The sequence below is a fragment of the Lepus europaeus genome, chromosome 19, assembly GCF_033115175.1.
Source record: "Lepus europaeus isolate LE1 chromosome 19, mLepTim1.pri, whole genome shotgun sequence".
Lineage (NCBI taxonomy): Eukaryota > Metazoa > Chordata > Mammalia > Lagomorpha > Leporidae > Lepus > Lepus europaeus.
The window spans coordinates 10,130,680-10,148,511 of NC_084845.1; the positions used below are offsets into that span (position 1 = coordinate 10,130,680).

General features: G+C 65.7%; 1 protein-coding gene across 1 annotated transcript; it reads left to right on the forward strand.

Annotated features, from left to right (window-relative positions):
* The first annotated feature begins 1,296 nt into the window (after positions 1-1,296).
* Positions 1,297-14,853, forward strand: KCNN4 (potassium calcium-activated channel subfamily N member 4). The gene is made up of 9 exons (XM_062176844.1): positions 1,297-1,581; positions 4,269-4,364; positions 5,201-5,613; positions 7,488-7,623; positions 8,911-9,021; positions 12,441-12,559; positions 12,802-12,871; positions 13,892-14,059; positions 14,409-14,853. Exons 1-8 carry the CDS (start codon positions 1,423-1,425, stop codon positions 14,054-14,056), a joined length of 1,269 nt encoding a protein of 422 aa, XP_062032828.1. The 5' UTR covers positions 1,297-1,422; the 3' UTR covers positions 14,057-14,059; positions 14,409-14,853.
* Positions 14,854-17,832: the final 2,979 nt, after the last annotated feature.

A 17,832-nucleotide genomic window follows, 5' to 3' on the forward strand; every position in this document is an offset into this window, starting at 1 on the left:
GGGGACAGGGCTGCATCTGTGCGCCCCTCCCAGAGTGGCCCCTCGCCACGGCCCACGTGAGCCCAGCGTGCGCGTCTGGGCCGGGGGTCTTGTGGCACCACGTCGGTGTGTCCCTGTGTGGGGACCCACGTGGGCTGCGTTGTGTGTCCCTCCGTGCAGTGACGGGCGCCTCCCCCATACCCCACCTGCCGGAATCCCAGCCTGCTGCCCCCACTCACGTGTGTCGTGTTGGTGTCGCTGTATAGCGTGTTGTCCCCTAGGTGTGTGACACAGAGGCGGGCCCAGGTCTCCTGTGTCAGTGGGCGTGTGTGTGTTGGGGAACGTTGAGTCACCACGCATCTCTGAGGCCGTGCACCATGGCAGGGAGTGCGGGGCGGCCTGGGTGGGGGTCTCAGGTGAGGATCGGGCAGGGCTTGTGGGTCGGACATGATGGCTCATATCACATCAAGCCAGGGGTCCCTGTCTGTCTAAGCTCATCCCCCATCCCTTGGGACATCATCCTGCATGGTCGAAAGGTACCCGGACTCTGGCTTTGGATGGGCGCTGCCCGGGTGTCTCTGTGTGTTGTCTCTGCACACGGCCACTGACTGACCAGGGGAGCTGACTGTGGGTGTCTGGGTGAATGGGGGTGTGTTGTGACTCGTGTTGGAGGGACGTGTGTTCTTGTGTTCCTGCATGTGCTGGGAGAGTGGGGGCTGCCGCGGGTGCACGTGTTGTGTGGCTCGAGGTTCCAGGTGTCGATCCACAGGCGTGTCACGTGTGCTGTGCGCGAGGGGTGGGTGATCTGTCTCCATGCACAGTGTGTGCCTGTGTAGCACTGGGCACAGGGGCTGTGTGGCCACAGGCGCACCTCAGCCGACGTGGGGTATCTGGTTCTTAGTGTTAGAGAAAGTTGTGCGGCTGTGACCTTTGTGGGCACCGTTTGGGTAGCTGGTGTGCTGTCTGGGTGTGAGTCACCCTGGGCAGGTGGTGTTGTGTGCCCCAGAGTGTCGGTTCCGGCTCCGGCCGTGCGGTGTCAGGGCAGGGTGGGGGGAGGCGTCCGGGTGTGGTGGGCGTAGGGCGCCAATCATAGGCACCAACGGCTGCAGGTGACAGAGCCCATTGTGTCACTGTGTGTCTCTGCCCACGTGGATGGACGTCTCTTCCCTGCTTTGCCCCAAGACACACCCCAGCCCCTCCTTAGTGCGGGAAGGGGGGGGCTGGGAGCCTCCCCTTACCCAGGGGCCTCCCCGCCCTCCCCGCCCTGCCCAGCCGTTACCACTCCCCAGAGGGCACAGAGCTGTGCCGAGCCTCCGAGCACAGCCCCAGAGCCGGCGGAGCCCAGGGGCTGGCGACCTGCATGCCACAGTGGCTGCCCTTTGCGTGCTGCGGGGTAGGGGACCCTGGGCAGGAAGCTGGCTGAGCCCCAAGACCCCGGGGGCCATGGGCGGGGAGCTGGTGCCTGGCCTGGGGGCCCTGCGGCGGCGAAAGCGCCTGCTGGAGCAGGAGAAGTGGCTGGCGGGCTGGGCGCTGGCGCTGGCGGGAATTGGCATCGGGCTCATGGTGCTGCACGCCGAGATGCTGTGGTTTGGGGGCTGCCCGGTGAGTGAAGCCTGTGGGCTGGGGCGTGGGAGGCCGGGGGAGGGCCTGCGGCTGGGGGGGATCTCGGGGAGGAGGGGCTGGGGGTCCTGCCTCTGAGGGCGGGGGCGCTGGGGGTCCCGTCTGCAGGAGGAAGGGCCGTGGGACCCCAGCGTCTCTGTCCGTGGCGGCCAGAGGGCCAGGGGCCCCGCAGGCAGGGCAAGGTTGATCCAGTAGCCCCAGGTTTGGCGCGGGAGGGCGGAGAGAAAGCCGGAGTTATTCCAGTGGGCGGGGACCCCTGGGTCCTTATCTAACCTCCAGCGTTTACCCGGTGCCTCAGCTGCACAGGGCCAGGCCCAAAACAAAGTGGCTGGGATGTGGGGGTGGGAAGCGGAAGACCCCCTCCCCCCCGCTCTGACCCCCCTCCCACTGCTGTCACTCAGAAGCTCAGCCCCCCCCCCCCCATCCACCTGCTCTTTAGCCTGGGAGAGGATGCAGAGGCAGCTTCGCGGTCTCCCCGACTCCTGGGGGGCGCAGGGAGGGGCTGGGGGCCTGCACTCCGGGGTCTGCAGGACGAGGGGTCAGAAGGTCTCTGGGGGAAGAGGGGCTCACTTTGAGGATAGTGGGGAGTTGGAGGAGGGCCGGGTGGGGCCAGGACAGGTCTCGGCAGCCGCGGGCACGTTCCAGCCCTGCTCTGGCCGGCACGGGGGCAGGTGGAGGATAAGGGTCAGTTAGCGGCTGGGGGGCGGGGGGTGGGGGGTGCGGAATTGCTCAACAGGAAAGGAGAGGGTTGGAGACCTGTCTGGGGCAAGGGTTGCAGAACCGGGCTCATGGCTGGGGGCGCACACAGTCTGGGAGACCAGGTCTTGAGGAACTACAGCTGGGACTTGGCCTTGGGGGTGGAGAAGTGGGCAGCTCCAAAGTGACCAGGAGCCACATGGAGGGTCAGGGCAGGCCAGCTTCCTCTGGCCGAAGCGAGGGCAGCAGCGCTGAGGGGGTGGGGCCGCAGGAGCCCGAGCCAACAGGAAGCGTGGCCGGGCCCTACCCGCCGCTCCCACGCTTCAGCACCCCGCCCAGCAGGGGTGGGAGGGGGGGATGCCGTTGGCCCTGGGAGATGGGAGGAGAAGGGGGTCTCTCCTCCCCCTCCCCTCCCCACACCCACCTCTCCTTTCCTCCTTCTCTCCAACACCTACCCGGCCACCATCAGGGGGACCCTGGAGAAGCTGCGGCTCTGAGCCCTGTAACCTGGGGGTGACTATCGAAATGCCCCCTTTGGATGACTGCCTTGGTAACAGCCATGTCCCCGCCCACTTCCAGCTCAATCCGATGAACCCCACTTTGCAAGAACCCAGACACCTGCTCCCGAGGGAGGGGCTGGGGCAGAGGCAGGTGCAAAACCAGAGGAACATGACAGAGATATGGGTGGGGGCTGGGGTGGAGAGGGAGGGAGAGAGACCAAGAACAGAGAGCACAATGCGGTCAGGACCGTGGGCTACAGAGAGCTACTGAGAAGTCAGCAGTGAGAGACACACAGAGAGGCAGGACAGTCCAGTGGGAACAAAGACCCCGAAAGCACAAATGGGGACAGGAGCAGCCCTCCCCAGGGACAGGGAGACTCAGAGCCGGAGTGGGGGTCCAGATGTGGATGGGCCCAGGGCCTGGAGGAGCAGAGAGCAGTGCAGTAGAGGAGGGGCACGTGTCCAGTGGGGTGGGGGTGGGGCCGACCCAGGAAAGAGACAGCGAACCAGGGAGCCACGAAGAAGGGCAGGGGACAAGAGTGCCATTGTTCAGGGGAGGGGATGGGAGGCCCCTCAGGGCAGGAAACTGGCCCTCTTCCCCTGCTCGGAGGCGGGGCCAGCAGGCAGAGCTGACAGCCCTAAGGAGGAACAGGTGCACAGCTGGAGGTGGGAGCCCCAGCAGCCCCCTCGTCCTCAGAGCACCCCCCAGAGCAGGGACCAACCCCTTGGAGGCGATCCGGAAACCCCAGGCCCCTCTAAATGCTTCCCTCCAGAATTCTAGATTCTTCCGAAGTCTCACTACACAAAGAGAAGGCAAAAAACAACTCTGGTTTCTGGAGGCCGGGTGCTTCCGGCCGGATCTGCCCTGGGCTCAGAGCCAGGAGAGTGAGCAGAGGTGGGGGAGGAGATGCAGGGGGCAGGCCGGGACGGGGTCTTCTCAGGGCTGGGCTGAGGGTCCCGGACTCAGCCCCCTGCCTGGAAGCAGGGAAGCGTCTTGTTCAGTCCTTGATTGAATGGCAGCGTCTGGGCTCTTTCGGAATTCCAGGGCAGAACCAGCTGGCTGGAAGGGAAGTGGGGGAGGCACTCCCTGAAGGCCAGATGTATTTTTCTAGACACACACACACACACACACACACAACTGGGAAGTCATCTGATGGGGGAAGGAGGCAGGTGACCAAGGAGGCATGGGAGTTTCAAGGTCTCCCATCAATGGGAGTTTCAAGGTCTCCCTTCAGAGGTTCAGTCCAGAGGGGAAGAGCTGAGGGTGGACACCTGTACCTGGGCGGCAGGGTTGTCTTGCTGGGAAGGAGGAGCGCACTCTTCCTGGGGACCCCAGATGGCTCGGAGACTCCCCCAGAATGAGACACTGCGGGGAGCACTGGTCTGGGGGGCCAGGAGATGGGGAGTTGGGAAGGGGCGGTGGTTTTAGGGGCAGGCAGAGGAGCCTGACCGGTCTTCTCGCCTCCCCCCCAGTGGGCCCTCTACCTCTTCCTGGTGAAGTGCATGATCAGCGGGTCCACCTTCCTGCTCCTGTGCCTCATCGTGGCCTTTCACGCCAAAGAGGTCCAGGTAGGGCAGCCCCCACCCTGAACCCGGCTCCCCAACCCCACCAAGGCCCGCCTTCCTCCTCCTCCTGTCCCAGGAAGGAAGCTCCCCTCAGTGACACAGACCCCCACCCAGGCACAGGCAGAGGCTCGTGGGGGCGCCCCGCCCTCCCCGCCCCCGCAGATCTCTGTATCCTCTCACACGGTCCCAGGACCCATCCTGGGACCCCCTCACCCCATCCCCATCTCTGCAGGTCCTGTTGCCCCATTCCCTCCCCTCCTTGCCCCCCCTTTGCTTCTAAAATGGGGCAACACCCAGTGTAGTCCCACGTGTAAGTGGCACTGGGGACAAAGCACACGTAGCTGTTACCATGCACCTGCAGAGAAGTGGCTGGGCTCCCGGCCCCGTGTGCCCGGCCAGGGACCAAGGCTTCAGTCTCTCTCTTTATAAAATGGGCCAATTGTGAGACTATCAGTGTCACCGTGCTGTGTGTGCCCATCCTGTCACAATACGTCAAGGGGATAGAGCAGTGCCTGGCCCTTCCGAAGTGCCCTGTAAGTGCGAGCTTTGTCGCCGTGAGTGTCCCCGGAACACAGGGAGAGAGAGGGTTGTGCGTGCAACCCCCAGGGAGTTCGGCGTGCACGTAGGACGATGGCCTGCACACAGCAGGCGCTCAATCAGTGTGCATGGACAGGGAGTTCTAGAAAGGAGCTTGAAACTGGGCAGGCAAGGAGAGCGAAGAGCTGTCCCCCTGGGTCCCGCCGCGCTATCTCCCTCGCTCAGGGGCTGGGCGGGCGCGCGCCTTATCTCGGGGCGCACACGGGTGGCCGACTCCCGCCCGCTGGGCCCTCTCCCCGCAGCTGTTCATGACGGACAACGCGCTCCGCGACTGGCGCGTGGCGCTCACCGGGCGGCAGGCGGCGCAGATCCTGCTGGAGCTGGCGGTGTGCGGGCTGCACCCGGCCCCCGTGCGGGGCCCGCCGTGCGCGCAGGGCTCCGCGACGCCGGCCTGGCCGGGCTTCCTGGACCAGGGAGAGGCGCTGCTGTCGCTGGCGATGCTGCTGCGCCTGTACCTGGTGCCCCGCGCCGTGCTCCTGCGCAGCGGCGTGCTGCTCAACGCGTCCTACCGCAGCATCGGCGCTCTCAACCAGGTCCGCTTCCGCCACTGGTTCGTGGCCAAGCTGTACATGAACACGCACCCGGGCCGCCTGCTGCTGGGCCTCACGCTTGGCCTCTGGCTCACCACCGCCTGGGTTCTGTCCGTGGCTGAGAGGTGAGTGGGCCGGCGGGGCACCTGGCGCACGTGGAGCGGGGGCGCAGGTCGTGGGCCCCCGGGGGCCACGCGGTGCAGAAAGCGCTCACCCTTCCCCTCTTCCTGAGAGCGGGCCCAGCCACTCCTCCACCGCACCTTCAGCCCACCCTTGCCTTGGGCCCCGGACTGGTGCCTGTCCCGCCTCCAAGGGTTGTACCTGCGCGGAGGACAGGGGCGCCTTTCCCAAAGTGGAAATGCTTGTGTGTCCCTGGGAAGCGCTGACCTGGAGCAGCTCCGGGAACTGGGAGTCTCAGTGAGACCGGGCTCAGGGCAGGGAACTCGTTACGAATGCAGATTCTCAGGCCCCATCCAGACCTACTGCACCCAAAGCTCATGGCGGGGGGCGGGGGGGTTGTGACGTCCACAGAGTTTGGGAACCTCTGGTTCAACCATCAGGTGCAGGTTCTTAAGCGGAGGCAGAAATGGAGAAACTTTGGCCTGGTCTCAGTTTTCTCATTTGTACAATGGCTGTCAGATTCCTCCACTTAAAAAAATAATAATAAATCAAGGGGTTGGCCTGTGGCACAGAGGGTTAAGCCGTGGCTGCAACGCCAGCATCTCATTCGGGCACCAGGCTGTGTCCCGGCTGCTCCACTTCCAACCCGGCTCCGTGCTAATGCACCAGGGAAGGCAGTGGAAGATGGCCCAAGTGCTTGGGCCCCTGCACCATGTGGGAGACCCGGATGGAGCTCCTGGCTCCTGGTTGTTGTGGACATCTGGGGAGTGAGCCAGCAGATGGAAGAGCTCCCTCTCTCTCCTTCTCTGTACTCCTTCACTAAATAATCTTTAAAAATAAATGGAGAGGCAGAGAGCGAGCGGGCACCCCCATCGGCTGCTTCACCGCCCGGACGCCCACGACAGCCCAGGCCAGGTTAGGCTGAAGCTGGGAGTGGAGAATTCACTCCTCCAGAGCCGTTACCACCGCCTCCCAGGGTCCACGTTGGCAGGAAGCAGAGCCGGGACTCGAACCCAGGCACCCTAACTGCTAGGCCAGACGCCCACGGCGGACTCTGCAGGTGTAGGCTCCCTGACCGTTCTCCCCTTCCCAGATCTTAACCTTCCCCTCCCGGGATCTTAGGCTGCGGTCAGGAAGTCAGGATCAGAGTGAGTGACTCCCCCACCTCGTGGTTCACGGCTACAAAATGGGAGAATGGCGAGGGCATCCCAGGGCAGGCTTCCGGAGGTTTGAGCGCACCTGCGCATGCAGGGGGCTGGGCTTGTCTGCAATGGTGACGCCGTCCCCACCTGCCAGTTCCCTCCCCAAATGGCCACCATGGCTGGGGCTGGGCCAGGCCTGAAGCTGGGAGCCAGGAGCTTCCTCTGAGTCTCCCACGTGGGTGGCAGGGGCCCCAGCACTTGGGCCATCTTCCCCTGCTTTCCCAGGCCATTAGCAGGGAGCTGGGTCAGAGGCGGAGCAGCCGGAACTCAAACCGGCGCTCACATGGGATGCTGGCATCGCAGGAGCCACAGCACTGACCCCACCTTGCCGGTCCCAATGGGGCCACTTCCAGACGGCACCAGCTTCGTGGGCGTTAGCAAAGGGCACCTGCTCCCTTGGGTACATGCCGCTGTGCACCAGGGCCTGACAAAGGAGCCCCAGCCTGGGCTCCGGCCCCCTCTCAACCCTCTGTGAGTGGCAGCCCTGGTGGCCTGGCTGAATCCACACGACCTGGGAATGGGCCAGACCCAGGACCGTGTCCTGCAGCCCAGAGCGGCTGAGCACGCTGGCCAGATCACACAGCCAAGCTCCCTGGCTTCTCAGGACCGTGGGCGTGGAGCAGGAGGGGAGCAGGCTCCCAGGGTGGGCTCGGGGCACTAACCCCCGCTCCCCGTAGGCAGGCTGTGAACGCCACAGGGCACCTCTCAGACACGCTGTGGCTCATCCCCATCACGTTCCTGACCATCGGCTACGGGGACGTGGTGCCGGGCACCATGTGGGGCAAGATCGTGTGTCTGTGCACCGGAGTCATGGTGAGTGCAGCCCTGCAGCCGCCGGAGGCTCGCAGGGACCCCCAGTCTCACCCCTGTGCAGGACCCTGTGCTCAGCCCCTCTTCGTTTCAGCCCTAGGAGTCCTGCCCCTACGCCCTGCCTCTCTCAAACCCAGAACGCCGGCTGTTGGCTGCGGGCCCTGCTTTCTTCCAGAACCCCAGGAATCTAGACCCTAGCCCACAGTGGGGGCGCAGTTATTGTAACCGGTCAGGGGGCTTCCAGCCGCCCCCAGCCCGGCCCGTCACCTCGGGGATGAGGCGGGGGCTCTTCCACCCAGACCCAAGCTCCATGCTGGATCCAGACCTCACCCCCCCCCCCCCGCCCTCCACGGCCCCAGGCACCCAGTTCCTCCCACCTAAGCCCCACCCCCAGGCCCAGCACCCAGTGTCTTGGCTTTCACCTCCTCACTAGGACCCAAGCCATCAGCTCGCACCCCTGATGCTGTCCCAGGAAGGACAGGTTGAACCCCTCGGCTCTGCACCCCCAAGTGATGCATAGGGTGGCGGGGAGATGTGGCACCACCCCGACAGGCGTGGAAGAGAAAACTCCCAAAGGGTCACGGACCCTCGGGGCTGCCCGGGAGCTGCAGAGCCAGAGCCCCAGCCCAGTCCTGGCCAGCGGGTCCCACGGCCCCAGGGGGCGATGGCGGCTCACTTTCACCTCGCATATTCTGTGCCATGCCCTGCTCCTAATGCTTTCTGGGCGTTAACTTATGGGATCCACGGGGTAGCAGTGTGCCCATTTCTAATGAGAAGTTGAGACACTGACAGGTTCTCACCAGCTTGCTCAGGGCTGGGCTCGGGGCAGTGTTGGGCCGTGTCCATCGCCCTGAGTGACGGACAGGGGACTCACAGGGAGACACCCTCAGGGGCTTCATCCTGCCTGGAGGAGCCCTGGGAGGAGGAAGGGCACTGGGGCAGGTGCGGTGGCAGCGGCCAGGCTAGGTCCAGGATGGTGGGAGGCTGGAGCGAGGGGGGCAGGTCAGAACAAGGTGGATCTTGTGGGGTCAAGGGTCAGGGGGAGGGCAGAGCCAGAGTCAGGGTGTGGAGAGTGAGGGGTCCCCGCAGGGGCTGAAGATCTGTCCCCCACCCAGAACCAGCCGCCCCCTGTCTAACCCATCAGACCCTAACTAGAGGCCGCCCCGTAGGCTTGGGATCGGATGTCTGCGACTTCAGATCCCGGCTGAGCCCTGGGAGCCTGGGTCTCCTCCCCTGGGGCCGTCTGGCGGGGGTCAGGGCTGGCACCGAGAGCCCGCTGTGCCCCCACAGGGGGTGTGCTGCACAGCGCTGCTGGTGGCCGTGGTGGCCCGGAAGCTGGAGTTCAACAAGGCCGAGAAACACGTGCACAACTTCATGATGGACATCCAGTACGCCAAGGAGGTGAGGTTGGCTGGGCCTCCCGCGGGAGCAGGAGCCGGCGGGGGGGGGGGGGGTGGTGGTGTGCTCTGCTGAGGCTGCGCCCGCCCTCCCAGATAAAGGAGCAGGAGGTGGGGGGTGCTCTGCTGACGCTGCGCGCTCCCTCCCAGATGAAGGAGCCGGAGGTGGGGGGTGCTCTGCTGACGCTGCGCGCTCCCTCCCAGATAAAGGAGCAGGAGGTGGGGGGGGCTCTGCTGAGGCTGCACCCGCCTCCCAGATGAAGGAGCAGGAGGTGGGGGGGCTCTGCTGAGGCTGCACCCGCCTCCCAGATGAAGGAGCAGGAGGTGGGGGGGCTCTGCTGACGCTGCGCCCGCCCTCCCAGATGAAGGAGCCGGAGGTGGGGGGGGGGCTCTGCTGACGCTGCGCCCGCCCTCCCAGATGAAGGAGCAGGAGGTGGGGGGGCTCTGCTGACGCTGCGCGCGCCCTCCCAGATGAAGGAGCAGGAGGTGGGGGGGGCTCTGCTGACGCTGCGCGCGCCCTCCCAGATGAAGGAGCCGGAGGTGGGGGGGGGCTCTGCTGACGCTGCGCGCGCCCTCCCAGATGAAGGAGCCGGAGGTGGGGGGGGCTCTGCTGACGCTGCGCGCGCCCTCCCAGATGAAGGAGCCGGAGGTGGGGGGGGGCTCTGCTGAGGCTGCGCCCGCCCTCCCAGATGAAGGAGCAGGAGGTGGGGGGGGGGGGGCTCTGCTGACGCTGCGCCCGCCCTCCCAGATGAAGGAGCCGGAGGTGGGGGGGCTCTGCTGACGCTGCGCGCACCCTCCCAGATGAAGGAGCCAGAGGTGGGGGGGGGCTCTGCTGAGGCTGCACCCGCCCTCCCAGATGAAGGAGCAGGAGGTGGGGGGGCTCTGCTGACGCTGCGCCCGCCCTCCCAGATGAAGGAGCAGGAGGTGGGGGGGCTCTGCTGAGGCTGCACCCGCCCTCCCAGATGAAGGAGCAGGAGGTGGGGGGGCTCTGCTGAGGCTGCACCCGCCCTCCCAGATGAAGGAGCCGGAGGTGGGGGGGGCTCTGCTGAGGCTGTGCCCGCCCTCCCAGATGAAGGAGCCGGAGGTGGGGGGGGCTCTGCTGAGGCTGTGCTGCCCTCCCAGATGAAGGAGCCGGAGGTGGGGGGGCTCTGCTGACGCTGCGCGCGCCCTCCCAGATGAAGGAGCAGGAGGTGGGGGGGCTCTGCTGACGCTGCGCCCGCCCTCCCAGATGAAGGAGCCGGAGGTGGGGGGGCTCTGCTGACGCTGCGCGCACCCTCCCAGATGAAGGAGCCAGAGGTGGGGGGGGGGGCTCTGCTGACGCTGCGCGCGCCCTCCCAGATGAAGGAACCAGAGGTGGGGGGGGGCTCTGCTGACGCTGCGCGCGCCCTCCCAGATGAAGGAGCCGGAGGTGGGGGGGGGCTCTGCTGACGCTGCGCGCGCCCTCCCAGATGAAGGAACCAGAGGTGGGGGGGGGGCTCTGCTGAGGCTGCGCCCGCCCTCCCAGATGAAGGAGCCAGAGGTGGGGGGGGCTCTGCTGAGGCTGCGCCCGCCCTCCCAGATGAAGGAGCCGGAGGTGGGGGGGGCTCTGCTGAGGCTGCGCCCGCCCTCCCAGATGAAGGAGCAGGAGGTGGGGGGGCTATGCTGACGCTGCGCCCGCCCTCCCAGATGAAGGAGCAGGAGGTGGGGGGGGCTCTGCTGAGGCTGCGCCCGCCCTCCCAGATGAAGGAGCCAGAGGTGGGGGGGGGGCTCTGCTGACGCTGCGCCCGCCCTCCCAGATGAAGGAGCCAGAGGTGGGGGGGCTCTGCTGACGCTGCGCCCGCCCTCCCAGATGAAGGAGCCGGAGGTGGGGGGGCTCTGCTGAGGCTGCGCCCGCCCTCCCAGATGAAGGAGCCGGAGGTGGGGGGGGCTCTGCTGAGGCTGCGCCCGCCCTCCCAGATGAAGGAGCCAGAGGTGGGGGGGGCTCTGCTGAGGCTGCGCCCGCCCTCCCAGATGAAGGAGCAGGAGGTGGGGGGGGCTCTGCTGAGGCTGCGCCCGCCCTCCCAGATGAAGGAGCAGGAGGTGGGGGGGGCTCTGCTGACGCTGCGCCCGCCCTCCCAGATGAAGGAGCCGGAGGTGGGGGGGGGCTCTGCTGAGGCTGCGCCCGCCCTCCCAGATGAAGGAGCAGGAGGTGGGGGGGGCTCTGCTGAGGCTGCGCCCGCCCTCCCAGATGAAGGAGCAGGAGGTGGGGGGGGCTCTGCTGAGGCTGCGCCCGCCCTCCCAGATGAAGGAGCCAGAGGTGGGGGGGGCTCTGCTGACGCTGCGCCCGCCCTCCCAGATGAAGGAGCCGGAGGTGGGGGGGGGCTCTGCTGAGGCTGCGCCCGCCCTCCCAGATGAAGGAGCCGGAGGTGGGGGGGCTCTGCTGACGCTGCACCCGCCCTCCCAGATGAAGGAGCCGGAGGTGGGGGGGCTCTGCTGAGGCTGCGCCCGCCCTCCCAGATGAAGGAGCAGGAGGTGGGGGGGCTATGCTGACGCTGCACCCGCCCTCCCAGATGAAGGAGCCGGAGGTGGGGGGGGCTCTGCTGACGCTGCGCGCGCCCTCCCAGATGAAGGAGCCGGAGGTGGGGGGGGGCTCTGCTGACGCTGCGCCCGCCCTCCCAGATGAAGGAGCCGGAGGTGGGGGGGGGGCTCTGCTGAGGCTGCGCCCGCCCTCCCAGATGAAGGAGCCGGAGGTGGGGGGGGGCTCTGCTGAGGCTGCGCCCGCCCTCCCAGATGAAGGAGCCGGAGGTGGGGGGGGGGGCTCTGCTGAGGCTGCGCCCGCCCTCCCAGATGAAGGAGCCGGAGGTGGGGGGGCTCTGCTGAGGCTGCGCCCGCCCTCCCAGATGGAGTTGGGGGGGGGGGGCTCTGCTGACGCTGCGCCCGCCCTCCCAGATGAAGGAGCCAGAGGTGGGGGGGGGCTCTGCTGAGGCTGCGCCCGCCCTCCCAGATGAAGGAGCCGGAGGTGGGGGGGGGGCTCTGCTGACGCTGCGCCCGCCCTCCCAGATGAAGGAGCAGGAGGTGGGGGGGCTCTGCTGACGCTGCGCCCGCCCTCCCAGATGAAGGAGCAGGAGGTGGGGGGGGGGCTCTCTGCTGACGCTGCGCCCGCCCTCCCAGATGAAGGAGCCGGAGGTGGGGAGGGGGGGCTCTGCTGAGGCTGCGCCCGCCCTCCCAGATGAAGGAGCCGGAGGGGGGGAGGGGGGGCTCTGCTGAGGCTGCGCGCGCCCTCCCAGATGAAGGAGCCGGAGGTGGGGAGGGGGGGCTCTGCTGAGGCTGCGCCCGCCCTCCCAGATGAAGGAGCCGGAGGTGGGGAGGGGGGGCTCTGCTGAGGCTGCGCCCGCCCTCCCAGATGAAGGAGCCGGCAGGGCGGGGGGGGGGGGGTCTCTGCTGACGCTGCGCCCGCCCTCCCAGATGAAGGAGTCAGCAGCTCGCGTGCTGCAGGAGGCCTGGATGTACTACAAGCACACGCGCAGGAAGGACTCGGGGGCCACCCGCCGGCACCAGCGCAGGCTGCTGGCCGCCATCCACACGTGAGAGCCGCCCGTGCGTCCCTGTCCCCCTGCCGACCCCAGCATGGTGCTCGGTATGCCTCGCTTCCCGCTGCCCAGATGTCCGCCTGCGGTGTCTGTACATGGTCTAGGGGCACCTGGGGGTCTCCTAGGGAACTGCCCTCCTCTGCGCCGCGTCTGTGGTGGTCTCTCCCGGCCCCGACCCGCTCCCCTCTCTCCCCGCTGGGGGCTTACAGGGGAAATCAAGCGACTTTCCCCCACAGGTTCCGCCAGGTGCGGCTAAAACACCGGAAGCTCAGGGAACAGGTGAACTCCATGGTGGACATCTCCAAGGTACTGGGGCCCTGCGGTCAGAGGTGGGGGAGCAGGGCGGAGTTGGGGGCACTGGAAATCTAGCCCTGATAGGGCACCGCGGCTGGGGCCTGGCACACGGAGGTACGTGGCCCGTGCTAATGGCTGAAGGGGGGAAGGAGGGAGAGAATGAAGCAGTCCAGAGCTTTTTCACGCTTACGCAAGGCACAGGTAGGTCCCTTTTAAATTAAAAGAAGAGATTGTACAAAGAAGCCCAGTGTTTGGCTTCGAATTATCTTTATTGTCTGGTTACTTACGTGTGGACGGATATAAAATTCTTTCCAACTGCGACTCTTATACAATAAAACCAAAGCAAATGTACAAACCAAGTTCAAACAGAGAGGGCAAAACCAATAAAACTCAAATCTGTGACCCCGGCGCGGAGGCAGGGGACACCGCTGTAGTCGCTCGGCCTCCGCTACTGCCGCGCCCCCTGCCTCTGGCTCGGACCAGCTGATTCCCCCGGGTTAAGGTCAGCGCCATCAGCCGCCGCTCCCTGCTGGCCGGGCGACAGTGCCTTTCCTTCATCCGGCGGCCTTTGCTTTTTCTCATTAGCCCGCGACAATTCAAACAGTGGCCCGTGGTGCCCGTGCCATGGTAAATACGGTCACAGATGCAGGCCCCGAAGCTGCACGGCGGGTCACCTTGGCTCTGTGGAGGTGGTGGCCCAGAGCTGCCCAAGCGGGAAGGTCACCTAGCCGCTGGGGAGAGCCGTCAGAGCGGCTCTGCATTTAGTGAGCACCTGCTGCATGCAGGCCCATCCAGGTGCCACCTTAGGCACGTCGCTGAGCTGCTCCGTGCCTCAGTTTCCTTAGCCATCAGGTGGGAACAGGACTGCCACCCCCTGGCTGGTAGGATTTTAAACCATCCGGGGAAAGCGCCGGGCCCAGCGGCTGGGATTTGGCAGGTGGTCGGTAGACGCGGACGGTTACCCCGGGGGACGACCCCGGGGGCTTGCACCGCCTGACCCAGGCGCGCTGAGCCCCTCCTCTGCCCGCACAGATGCACATGATCCTGAGTGACCTGCAGCTGGGCCTCAGCAGCTCGCACCAGGCTCTGGAGAAGAGGATCGACGCGCTGGCCGGGAAGCTGGACACCCTCGCCGAGCTGCTCAGCGCCGCCCTGGGGCCACAGCAGTTGCCAGCACCCAGCCAGGAGGCCACGTAGCGGGTGAGGGGCTGGGACGGGCCAGGCAGACAGCACGGAGGAAGGGTGTGTGCGCCCGGCGCCCTGGAGACGAGGCCACCCTTGCTCCTTGGCTCTGTCTGTCTGGGTGAAAGGCCCGTGCGGTCTGGGCCGGAAGTTCCTTCTCCCCTCACCGACCCTCACAGCCCTCTCCCTCTCTGGGCTTGCTCTCCTTCTGTTCCTGGCTCTGTCCATCCTACGCCTCTGTCCAAATGCTTGGCTGCACCTTGGCCTCCTGGTGCGCACCCCCCCCCCCCAACACCTACCCCGGCTTCTGTCCGCCTCTCCCTCCGCGGCCCCGCCTGCCCGTCCATCCGCCTCTCTGTCTCCCCAGGACCCACGGAGGAAGATCCAGGCTACTTCCCTAGGACAGGGGTCAGGACGTCCTTCCCGCCACTCCTGCCCCGGCACAGAGAGAAAAGCGCGAGACCCCGAGGGGGCCCCGCCCCAGGGTGGGCTGCCCGAGTGGACCCTGGCTGAAGGGGGCACGCCTCGGCCCACCCGAGGCCCCATGTGGGAACGTGGCCACCACCACCCAACTTCCTACTGGACAGGACCTCGGCTTCGGTTAGAAGTGGAGCTGCCGGGCAGCTTCGGCCTCGGCTGGGTGGTGGAACCGAAGGAGCTGGGTCTGAGGCCCGGGAGGGGCCGGACGCGGCGCCCCCTGGTGGGACAGCAAGGAGGACACCCGTTTTCCAACGCTGCAGGGACGACCTGGTGGGGAGGAGGGAGAGCAACTCACCAGTCTCTGCTTCTGGTCTGCAATAAACCCTGAACAAAGCCAGAGGAAGTGACTGCTGCTTTCCGCACCTCCAAAGCGCCGAGGCAGCCAGTGGAAGACCCCTGCCCTGTCCGGGACGCAGCGCCCACCTCCCTGCTCCCTGCAACGCGCTCCTGGCTCTGGCTGGGCCGTCCTCAACAACCACCCGCCTGGGTCTGGGGCCAAGAGCGAGGGGACATCACAGAGCTCGTGGTCCGAGGCTGGCTCTGCCGTCCCCATGCTGTGTGACCCTGCGCAAGTGGCTCTCCCCCTCTGAGCATTCTACCTCTCCTCGAACCGCGGTGAAGACGAAGACGAGGAGCAGCAGGGAGGGCCAGGGGCTGAGGAAGGACCGACAAAGAAGCACTCAGCGTGTGACGGCCATGTTCTTTTCTTTAAAGATTTATTTATTTGAAAGTCAGTTACCCAGAGAGGGGAGAGGCAGAGAGAGAGAGAGAGAGAGAGAGAGAGAGAGGGGTCTTCCATCCGCTGGTTCACTCCCCAGATGGCCGCAAAAGCCAGAGCTGTGCTGATCCAAAGCCAGGAGACAGGGGCATCTTCCGGGTCTCGCACGCGGGTGCAGGGGCCCAAGCACTTGGCCCATCTTCCACTGCTTTCCCAGGCCATAGCAGAGAGCTGGATTGGAAGTGGAGCAGCCAGGTCTTGAACCGGTGCCCGTATGGGATGCTGGCGCTGCAGGCCAGGGTGTTAACCCGCTGCGCCACAGCGCCGGCCCCTGTGAGGGCTACCCTGCTTCTGCGCTGCCCCCTGCCCCGAGCCCCCGACTCGAGCCTCACTGGAGCACAACTCGCCCGTCCAGGGAGGACGGGGCCCCAACCCTCCCACACACGGGGCCTTCAAGAAGTTCCTGGAAACGTGTATGATGAAAAAGTGACGGGGGCCTTGAGTCTTTCACACCAAGGGAAACTTCCTGTTTAGTTAGACTTTTCGGGGGGCTTCCGAAGTCCCCCACCCACATCTGGTCACGAGCAGTCTGGGAGGGACAGGGAAGGGGCCGGTACCAGAGGCCCCAGTGTGCAGACACAGGCGCTGAGCCCCGGCCCCGGGCCGGCCCTGCCCGAGCTGAGTCAGGCTGAGTGGCCGGGGCCGCCCGCCGCAGCGCCGGCTCTCTGATTCACCCTGCATCCCTGCTCCGGGGGAAGCCCGACTGCGACTCATCCGGTGCTGAGCTATCTTTGGATTTCCCTAAAAGCCCACGCCGGCCCCTCAGCCTTGGCAGCTACACTGGGGCCTCTGGACGCCGGCCCTCCTAGCGAGCAGCGCCGGGGGCCAAGGAAGGAACGAGGCCCCGAAGTCACTTCCAGCACCCTCCCAGCAGAGCCACAGAGCCCTGCCTCATTCATCCCTCTGGGACCACTCTTTCCCGCCGACGCCCCTCCCGCTGGCAAGGGGAGTTCCTAAGGCCTCGGCCTACATGTCCACTCCACCGGGAAGCCCTCTCTGAAGCTCCCACAGCCCCCCACAGCAAATGATAGCCACGACAACACATACGACAGCAAATGCCGTGCTAAGCCCTTTTTATGAATGAGCTCACAAAGGGAGCAAAAGCGGGCCCTGTTGGTCCCATTTTACAGATGAGGAAACTGAGTCACGGAAAAGCAACCTGCCCAAAGCCACAGCAGAGGTGGGGAGGCAGCGCCCCAGGCCCTGGCCCATCCAGATGTCCCAGCCTCACTGCTGCTCAGCTTGGCTCCCTGTCGCGTCTTCACGCCAAGGGTTGCAGTGTCGCTGAGTGCACACCCGGGACCCCTGGGGCGGCCCGAGGCCCCTCACCTTCACAGACACCAACCTCCTACGCGGCGTCAGCCGAGACAAGGTCTCAGACGACTAAGGAGCCGGGAGGACAGAGCTTCTGGGTCCGGTCTCACCGTGGGTCTGCCCTGTCCCAGGTGCCCCATTCCCCCTAGCGGGGCTCAGGTCCCGGCACCCCTCACTGGACCAACGCTTCCTGAGCCCTGAGCCCGAGCAGGGCTGTCGGCGTGCGTCAGAGGGCTCCATCCCCCAGGGGCCCGGCGCATGGCAATCTCCGGCTACTTCCCTCTCCTGCCCCCGTCCTGCCTCCAGCCCATACGGGAACTGGGCGAGTGCTGGCTCCCCACGCTGCCCCAGGCCCTTCCTGACACCCACGCCGGCCGGGCCTTCCACGGCTCCTGCCGGCCTCCTACCAAGGCCCAGCTCTTTCTTGCTTACCAAGCAGCGCATACATTTTAAATGGGAGCTCAAAACATTTTTAAACAATCTTGAGAAAGAACAAAGCTGTATGATCAGTTTCTGATTTGTTTCTTTATCAAAAAAAAAAAAAAGATTTATTTATCTGAAAGGCAGAATACAGAGAGGCAGAGAGAGAGAGAGAGAGAGAGGTCTTGCAACTGCTGGTTCACTCCCCAAATGACTGCAATGGCTGGAGCTGAGCCAATCCGAAGCCAGGAGCCAGGAAATTCTTCCGGGTCTCCCACGCAGGTGCAGGGGCCCAAGCACTTAGGCCATCTTCTACTACTTTCCCAGGCCACAGCAGAGAGCTGGATCGGAAGTGGAGCAGCCAGGACTCGAACCAGCGCCCATATGGGATGCTGACGCTTCAGGCAGAGGCTTATACCACCATGCCACAGTGCTGGCCCCTCAAAGAATTTTTACAAATGTCCCCAGTTCCCTGGGCTCCAGGCCATGCCTGATGTCCCTGCTCCCACTCAGCCCCTCCCCAGGACACTGCCCCTTCCTCCGACCCCTCCCCCAGGAGGCCCGACTGTCCTCCAAGGAGCTGGGCCTGGGTGCACTCGGGCAGACCTGTACAGTTCAGAAAAGGACAGAACAGCCGTGCCTTGCTTAAAGCAAGCAGACAACAGCGTGCTCACACCTGGAGGGAGACAACAGGCGCCGCCTGTGGGCACGGGCGACAGCTGTGCCGGAACTCCTTATCCCGTGACACCTTTGTGCACGCTTTTTGAATTCTGCAAGGGAGAGTCAGAAAGAATTCTAT

Excerpts from the sequence above, each read along its gene's own strand:
- KCNN4 (XM_062176844.1), top strand. The coding sequence starts at position 1,423 with ATGGGCGGGGAGCTGGTGCCTGGCCTGGGGGCCCTGCGGCGGCGAAAG. Across the intron at positions 9,022-12,440 it reads ACATCCAGTACGCCAAGGAG|ATGAAGGAGTCAGCAGCTCG; the intron begins GTGAGGTTGGCT and ends CCGCCCTCCCAG. Across the intron at positions 12,560-12,801 it reads CTGCTGGCCGCCATCCACAC|GTTCCGCCAGGTGCGGCTAA; the intron begins GTGAGAGCCGCC and ends TTTCCCCCACAG.